At 38.9% G+C, this 9,438-nt stretch overlaps 1 protein-coding gene across 1 annotated transcript; it reads left to right on the top strand.

The window, feature by feature from the left end:
- Positions 1 to 4,841: 4,841 nt before the first annotated feature.
- LOC116180773 lies at positions 4,842 to 6,146 on the top strand. Its single transcript, XM_031500899.1, has one exon. It carries the CDS (start codon positions 4,842 to 4,844, stop codon positions 6,081 to 6,083), a length of 1,242 nt encoding a protein of 413 aa, XP_031356759.1. The 3' UTR covers positions 6,084 to 6,146.
- Positions 6,147 to 9,438: the final 3,292 nt, after the last annotated feature.

Here is a 9,438-nt window from a genome sequence, read left to right on the forward strand (position 1 = left end):
CCTTTGGAATACTACCGAGTGCGACAAGATCATAGCCGATTCGTCACAATTGGTGCAATTCTTCTTACTGTTTGATATTTTTCAGTTGATTTAGACGGTAATCATGACCACAAGCTTACTTGCATTTAGAGGAACTCGTCAGAGGTGCTGTAATTTACCTCTATATAGGCGATGAACCGGTAGAACAAGATCATGATCACCATTCAACGTATACAGAGGACTCGCTCATCAATGCTGTAACTTTGCGATTGCGACCGTGAACCTTGCACTTACTGGTTAGTATATACCACTTTGAGCACAACTTCTAGACACCTTAAGACACAATTTTAGATATGACGCCATCAAGTCTCCCCGTGTGGGCTCGTGTAATGCGGTGTTGCCTCTATCCACTGGGCGAGATTTTTGAAAAACCACTGTGAACAGTCTACAAATTATTATCGCCCGGTTCAAAACACTTAAAGGGTAAGAAGGTGCACCATGGGTCCTATCCAGGATCCAGGAAAAGGTGTTTACCATGAATACATTGGCGTTACAGCAGCAGGAGATGGATCAACAGATGAAGAAACTGGTGACAAATATGAAACAAGTATAAATTGTGCAAGATGAAGCGCATATTTTTAAACCGAAATCGCTTTTGTTTTGACATCACCAAGGAATATATTTTTGCAGATGTCTCAATCGCTCTTTGTGAGTACCCTCTTCCGACAATTCGTTCTTGTGGTATAAGGGACTATACCCGATCACGATAAGAGGTCGAGGAGGAGGGCTATGGTTGGTAGAAATTAACTCCTTTCGTCGTTGAAACCTTTCATTAAAGTACCATGAAGGATAAAACTAATTCCCCCCCCCCCCCCCCTCACCCTCCAGCCCATAAGAGAACAGAAAGAAGGGCAGTAGTTGGTCGAAAACGGTTCCTTTCGTTGAGACGTTTAATTAGAATACATTGAGAGATAAAATTAATTTTTAACCCCCCCCCCTCCCCCACGCTCACTGATATCGAAAAAGACTCACGCGGGAAAATTATAGTTTGTACAAACCAATTTATTTCGATGAGACCTTTCATTAGAATACCATGAAGGGTAGAATATGTGTTAACCCCCCCACCCCCACCCATTTTCTAAAGTTTAACTTAGCACAACTAAAGGTATGGTATGCGTATGCAAAATCTGAGACCAATTGGTTGTCGTATGTAAAAGTTATGCATGTTTTACTTTCAAAAACAGCGTCTCAGGAAATAATTCGTGTGGGAGCCCTCCTTTTAGACATCGAAATTTGATGGCCGTCTGGCACACCTTCAAGGTATAGGCTACCTACTGCAAACAATTCCAGGACTCTAGCACCATTCCCCTATAAGTAGTTCGAAACGGCAGAAGTGGGTCCGGACCGACGGACGGACAAACCGCAAACAATAGCACATTTTCTTTAATTCTTAAAAAATGCGCTAAAAAAGACCCAACGAACAGGAAGACCACATCAAAACTGGAGCAGCTGGACGTATATACCAAGAAAGTCCAGCAGACGAACCAGAAAATAAGCGAGTCGGATATTCAATACCACCAGGATAACTACATTGAGACAAGCCTACCAAGCGTACAACCAGGCTGTCGAGCCCCTTGACCGCTGGAAAAGCGATCTAGACGTGGAGAATGTCGATGAAAAAGGGACCGAACCGCTTATACGAATTAAGAAACAAGAAGTGCGTGGGACGATGTAAGTTAAGAGGAAATAGAGTCCAGGCGTATGAGTATTTCACGGACAACAAATACGAGGAGATCCAGGAACGCTATGAGAGGATACTAATCGATATGGAAGTAGGTAGTGGAAGCACGCGCCAGCCCGAAAATGGTAAAATTACCAACAATTCCCATTTTTAGAACGGGGTTCCACGATTTGTTTCTCAAATTGGTCCACTCGAACAGCACGCCGTCGAATACGGAAAGGAAGTACTACCTGAAGAGCAAGGAGGAAGGGGAGGAGGCCGTGTTAATCCAACATCTCCGATCAAAATTACGAGACAGCACGGGATGCAGTAAACGGCGATACAACAACGTGAGGCTCATCATATCGAAACTTTGAGACAAGATTCCCTCGAATCGCAAAAGAAAATGCGGCTCCACGACACCACCCACGAGTGTCTGAAAGATTCCCGAGGTTAAGGACGTGAGTGTAATTATTGGAGGCAGTAGGAATGGACAAGAGGGAGTACCAAATGCATGGGGCATTGACTAGTTTACTCTTGTGACTGTTGCTGTCCTTGGGGGTTGGTGTAGTAACGAGTGGTGAGTGTACTTACAGTTTTTAGTTGAGTAACATTTTGTATTGCATTTAAAGCATAACTGTTGTTCTTTTACATCCTTGATTCTTTCGACAGCCAATAGTTTGTCCAATTTTGGGCACACGTCGATTTGCTGTTGTTCCTTACAGTAGGTATGTGCAATTTGGTGTCTTATTTCCGACCCAGTTACCCTTGTATGACGATGGTGGTGGGTGGTCTCCTTAAAGCCTCCAGAGATTGAAATGTTGACTTCGTGAATTCCATCGTCTCCTCTAGTGCCTGAGTCTTTGTTGAACTTCTGCTCGAATATCCCATTAGTTTCGGCGTCCCTTTTCCTGGAAATAATTTCTGTGAAGACTATGTCTGAAATAAGTCATGAAATGCCACCCAGTTTTCATACCCGGTGTTGAAGAGAAGGCATCTTGATTATCGACAGTTTTTTTTTACTGTTCGAATTTTGCATCTCCATATTACAGTGACTTTATAGAGACAGTGGCGACAATAGAGTGTCTAATTTTTGATTGGTTGTTGAGATCGGCCGCCATTTTGCGTCAAATTTCACGTGTTTCCGGTAATAGATATGCTCACGCGCATTCCCGCGCTTCTATAAACGTCACTGGTTGACACATTTGAAGTACAGGTGCCATGATATTCCTACAAAAAATAGTATCATGACAGATGACAGCCTAACATTAGCCACTTCTGCAGTCAAATGCCAGAGGCAGACGATGAAAAATTTGTGTTTCAATGGCCGTGAATTCAGTACCTAGTCGTATTTCCGCGTGCAATTAGCATTGGAGGACAAAACAAATAGCTGAAAACGAATGTGGCGGAACCTAATATGTGTGACTATGTGACAGCAATTGAGGATATTGTTGTGAAACGCGATACCATATTCGACTCGCAGTGCAATAACCCATCGAGCAATTTCTATGAGTCGGATTCAGCGAAGAGATTATGTTGACGAGGCAGAGTAAGACGTTCAATTGAAAGGATGGTTTTCAGAAAGTAGTTGATGGAATCTGGACCATCCACTCAGGCGGAGACTAAACTAGCGACAACCATATTCATATTTACAGTTTTTATATCGCTAATTGTACTAATAAAACGTTTACAAAATAGTCGTTTGCAATATGTGTAAAGCAACCACCGCGCGCAGCGCCGGTAATTTGACTGCTCCCTAATATGATATTGCGGTGTACGCCACACATGCCTACGTGTATTGTGTGTTGCCAATTTTTTGACGCAAAATGGCGGCCGAACTCCTATTGTCGCCACTGTCTCTATAAAGTCACTGTACTCCATATTGGCGATTTGCTCCTGTTCTCTATTTGTTTGTGAATTTAGGTGCAATAGATCGTCTCGCTATTTTTTCTTGCATGGGATTACATTCGCCTAGCGCAGACGATGAAGCGGACAAACAAGATTCCATTAAACGTTTACAGTGGAATCGATTATCATTACTGTAAGGTCGATTTGCATTTTACGGAACGCCAACGTCACGTCACGGACCGGCAACGTCACGTAAATCTTGTTCACACTTTACGTTAATAGGTTCTTAGGATGGTTGCGATTGGATTTTTTATTCTGGACCATCTGTTCTTATCATGCTCAGATTAAATAGAAGAAAATTAGCGTCAGCGTCACGAGAATGAAATGTTTGAAACTTATGTCGACGGTTCTTGACGTTGACGGTGCGTTCCGTTACGTCATCATTAAAATTCTACAATATTTTCATGTGACGTTCCCGGTCCGTGACGTGACGTTGACGTTCCGTAAATGGCGAATCGACCTTAATGCTACGTTGCTAACCATTTGTGCGCGTCACCTGCTCCTTGATTAATTAAGATGTTTATTAAATAAAAATGGGATTGTTAAAACTTCGATCTTGTATTTTCTGATCGCTGCGGTAGTTATCGATCGCAGTACTAATGTCATGTCCATTACGTTCATGACAAAAAAGCACTTTACTGTGCAAACAGAATGTAATGAAAGGTAGTGATTATGTGGTAAAGTGCTGCAAGAAAACACATTAGCGTACATGTTTACTCACTCAACAAATACGTTTGTATGTTCAATCGTCACTCAGCAGCTAACGATTCAGTTTGAGTTTTGCAATAGAAGTAAGACGACAATGAAAGTTACATCGTGTGTCATTTTTGTATCATTTTTAAGTGCCACGAGTGGTATTTCACTGATACACAATCAGCGATCCTGGAAGGTATGTACAGAAAAAGTGATCCGAACGATTTTTGGAAACGAAACTCTCCACTATGCCTTCAAGGAAAGTAGTGACCTCTTACCGTTCAATATAAGAAACCAAAGGATTCTTATTAACATCGATTATCCCATACCTCGCAGGATAGGAAAGGTTTCCAACAATTTCATATTCGAAGTTAGAGATTTGGATGTTTTAAGAAAGTGTATTGTTTCATTGGAATCCATAGGTACATGGAGTGTGCAACCCGTTAATGCAAGATTACTTATTATAACCGATCACTTACGGCACGTGGAAGCGGTTTTCGATATATTATGGAATTATGGCATTATATATCTGGCAATTTTGATGATCAACAAGGACGAAGATGCAAGATCGTTCTTATTTACAGCAAATCCACATGATGTTCAGAACCATCACGGCGCATTCCCGAACACAATGCATGTGCAAAGTTGTGATCAAGCGATCGCTGACACGATTCCGCTTCCTATAAGAGATTATCACGGATGTCCCACACGATTCAGTACTACTTCCTCTTTGCACTTAATGTATAAATTTAATCGCAGAGATTTTACCATTAACATGGCGGTTGAAATATTGAATATCTCTTTGAAACAACCTCGTATGTATGGTATTATTGTACGTGATGGACTACCAATTTCCAATATAAACGGAGGTTCTCGTGTGAGTCACGTGTACATACGGGACGTCATAGTGTGGGTAGTTCCTCCAACAAATGCCATTTCGTCATTGGAAATTTTAGCAGTTAATTTTGAAAAGGAGGTTTGGATATTAGTTTCGGTTGGTTTTGCATTATTTACCTTTGCGTGGTACGTTTTGGAAAAATTCAAAAGAAGCTTCGGTGAAATTGTTCTGAAGACTTTTGGAATCACGCTATCTGGAAGCACTAATCGCATTACCAATTCTTCAAGACTTAGATTTCTAATTGTGTGCTACATTATATACAGCGTGCACATACAAACAGCGTACGTATCAAACTTAATGCGCCTGATAACTACACCTCCGAGAAGCCAACCGATAAGCAGTATAAAGGAGCTGCTAGAAGCTGAGATTCCAATTTGTTGGGAATCTACTGCCGTAACGGTGAGAACGGTACACAAATTGCTAAGTCATGGGAAGATATTCAGCAAGATGAAGTTAAGAACATGTCCCATACGAGATGAAGATCCCCGTGTGCTGTTGGAGAGTTGGTCTGCACATCCAAATTTCTCTATCGTTATTCCATTGAAAACACTACATGCCCATGCACTGAGTTTACGACTGCCTAATTACTTCATTGATAATCACTTTGTACCTCCCTTGATGCAGACCTTTATAAGTAAGAGAAGTAGTTTCATTATCGACAGTTTAAACATAGTCATCGACAGATTGACCGAAAGCGGTTTGTACGATAAACTAGATAAAGATCGAGAATCTTACGTCGACTCGAAAAGAAGGGAATTGCCGCAAGAAGAAGAAGTGGTGGCGCTATCTTTACAGCACTTGAATGGAATTTTTATTGTATACTCTTTCGGTCTGGTTTTATCTGTAGTGGCGTATATTGGAGAACTGATTGCACATCGATTTTAAATGCAGCTCGATTTTCAAATTGCACTTCGCTCACTGAAAATGTTTGAAAATGTTATTGCCAAGAAGAGGTATGCAATTTATAATAAAAATTCTTTTCCGGCACCAAGACACGCTTTACTTTAGCTTAAATTTTGACCTATCTTGTACTTATCAGAAAAATAAAACTTGCTAAAAGGTTGTAGAAAATCACTTAATAAGGACACCAAACCTTCACCATATACTTTCTGTTGGCATATGCCTTGCGTAGCCGCGTCTCCCAGAATTTAGTCAACTGTCGTGGCGATGTGTCCCTGGTAGGAACTAACAAGGGTGCATCTCCACCGCTTTTATTGCGATTGCGTTGGGCCGCGACATATGTTAGCGCAATTTGATTAAAAATCAAGTTATATTACAATATAGTAACAAAAAAGTTGTTTTGAGTTGTTGTCAAAATAAACAGAATTGAAAACGTAATTTTTGATTTTTCTCATTCTTAATTGCAAGAAGAAACATTTGGCGCCCGAGCAAAAAGTAACCTCGTGCTTTACGAAGAATCAATTCTACCGAAGCAATAAACAACGTGAATCGCCAATTCGTCGATTCGTACCAACAATATTGTTACGTTCACTTTGGGCCAACGTGACAAAATTACCTATAAGCACACGGTAAGCTCAGGCAAAGTAGGGGTGGGTCGGGGTGAAAATGGGGTTCTTCTATACACACACAAATAAACCAAAAAGGGAAGGAAACAGTAAAAGTAATCCGGATAGGCGCCACTTAGTCTTTGATAAATTTAGAGAGAGAGGAGTACTAAAGGGATGAACAAGGCAGACCAAGAGATCCTTGTTCTCGTCTTACTAAACTCAAAGGAATACACAATTATGGAGAAAACAAACAGTATTTGATGTATAAATGCGGGTAGTTTAATAACAAAGATCTCAAAATATCACAAATCTGACACTGTAATATATCGATCTAGTATATCAAACTGGCAATTTAAAATAATCTCTAATAAAACAAATGAGAAGCCAACACGTAGCCTGGGAAAATATTTATCCAAAAGGGCTTCCGCAGAAACAACGGAGCTATAATCATTAAGTGACTTTCAAACAAAGTAATAATCACAACTCGTTAGTATCAACAACCAAAATGTAATCAAACGTTAAAAGGGAAAAACTACGAAAATTTACCTTGAACTCCGGTCGCAACCTTCCGAGCTCAGAGGACGCGAAACTGCAAATCTGAAACAGTCAGACACAAAAACAAAAAAATAAGAAGGGTAATGATTCGCGTTGCACAATATATCGCATAAGCAATGGTTAACGTAAGACACGAATGGTTATTCTTGTACGTAGAATTGCAATCAATACTAAAAAGAATCAAAAATTCAAATGACTTTACAACAAAACAAAATTTGGTTCGACTAAGGGTTGGTTTTCACAATCGGTATGAGATATCAAAAAGTGACATAAAGTTTTAAGAGAAAAATACTATAAAATGTACAAATAAAATAATTGAATCTATCTTCAATGACAAAGCAATCTTATCAATTCAAAAGAAAACAAACTTACACGAGCAAGTTCTTCAAAGTAAAATACATAACGTTAATTAAAAATTTACACAGTACCAATTCCACACGTCTCGTTAATTAAGTACTTGCGTTTCGGAAAAATGGATCGTAGGTCAACGAACTACGTAAAATTGGGTCATCAGTTCAAACATCGGTTTCACATGAAATGGCGGTAATTCTTCAGTCAATTCTTCAGTCGGTAAGGTAGAAATATGTAGAGCGTTTTTGATTGTAATGGCGTCAAAACTTCAATGGAATTCTATGGCACCATATGGAAAATCGGGTATTCGCGTTTCCACGTCAAAATATCAATATACAGTCAGGAAGCAATTGATAAAACCAAAATAATAAGTAAGAAAACTTAGGGAGTACGAAAGTAGCCTAAAATAGATTATTTAAAATAAAAAGATAATGCGTCATAGATAACATACCGCAAAACGGCCTTAAACTTGTAAGATAAATCCGCAGCAATGGGTCATCAGCGAAATTGGAAGTAAGATGATAAGAGAAAACTTCACTAATCTTAATACAACACCACTAATTAATCCCAAAAAAAAGTAGACGAATATGTCAAGTAAGTATAATGGCGTGTAGCTCAAATACAAGTCAAGATCGAATCGAGTTCTTCAACATGGACTGCGCGCGTTGACAGTGAGTGGGAGAAGAATAACCGCGCCAATCAACAGAACACTAGACAAAAGGTTTTTTTAAAAGAAAACTATATCGCAAATAAAGGATCGGCTTATAATGTGAACACCTAGATGGCGTAAGGATTGCTATATAAAGGTAAGAGTTCGCATAATGTTATTCGAGAAGGATTCCACATAGTAATTCAAATATAAGCCAAAGCAAAGATTACACGGTAAAGAAAATAACGTCACAATATTCAATCGGAAGCTACAAGAATCCAATATCTGTCCATTTGAGGATCATCTAACAGTGTCAACGACCAAATATCCTTTCCACAAATTCTCAATTTCTTTTGCGAGGTAAGAGTGATCATTCTAATTTGCTTTGAAATAATTCATAACGCACTGAATTTTATTTTGACCAGTAATGTCAAATAAAAATAAAGCATATGTAAAATCCCTTTTAGTAAAACGAGAATTTCTTTATAACAAGCTTAATGCCTTCTCATCATACATTAATGATTTAAAAAACGATTTCAATAGATCTGAGCTTAAATTACGTATCAATAAAATTGAAAATATACTTGAGGAATTTACTCATATTCATCTTCAGCTAGAAGAAATAGGGTCGACTTCTACAAATGTAGAAGAGCTTAATGAATTTGAAACTATTTTATTCATCAGTTTCTAAAGCAAAAGCTATTTCTTCCATCGAAAATGTCTTGCCGTCAACCTCTGTAAATATGCCAATGTCACTGAATGTTAAATTACCAGAATTAACGCTACCAAAGTTTAATGGTGACACATGAATATGTGGTTGGAGTTTCGTGACAGCTTTTCAGCAATTATAGATAGTAATTCAAATCTTTCTAAGGTGCAGAAATTTCAATATTTAAAATCAACATTATCCGATGAAGCCTTAAGAATCATTCAGAGTATCACGCTTTCCGATGATAACTATACTGTGGCATGGGAACTTCTCCTAAAACGATTTAATAAAGAAGAAGTACTTATTGATAATCACATAAAATCATTATTGAAGTTATCATACTGCAAAACAGAATCATCCGAAGCGATCAGAAAATTAGTAGATTAGTAGAAATAAAAACGTTCGTTGTTTGCAACTTCTAAAGGTACCGGTTGAGCACTGGGATTTACTGTTGATTTCTGTTATCTC

The sequence above is a fragment of the Photinus pyralis genome, unplaced genomic scaffold, assembly GCF_008802855.1.
Source record: "Photinus pyralis isolate 1611_PpyrPB1 unplaced genomic scaffold, Ppyr1.3 Ppyr1.4_LG9, whole genome shotgun sequence".
NCBI classification, from domain to species: Eukaryota; Metazoa; Arthropoda; class Insecta; order Coleoptera; family Lampyridae; genus Photinus; species Photinus pyralis.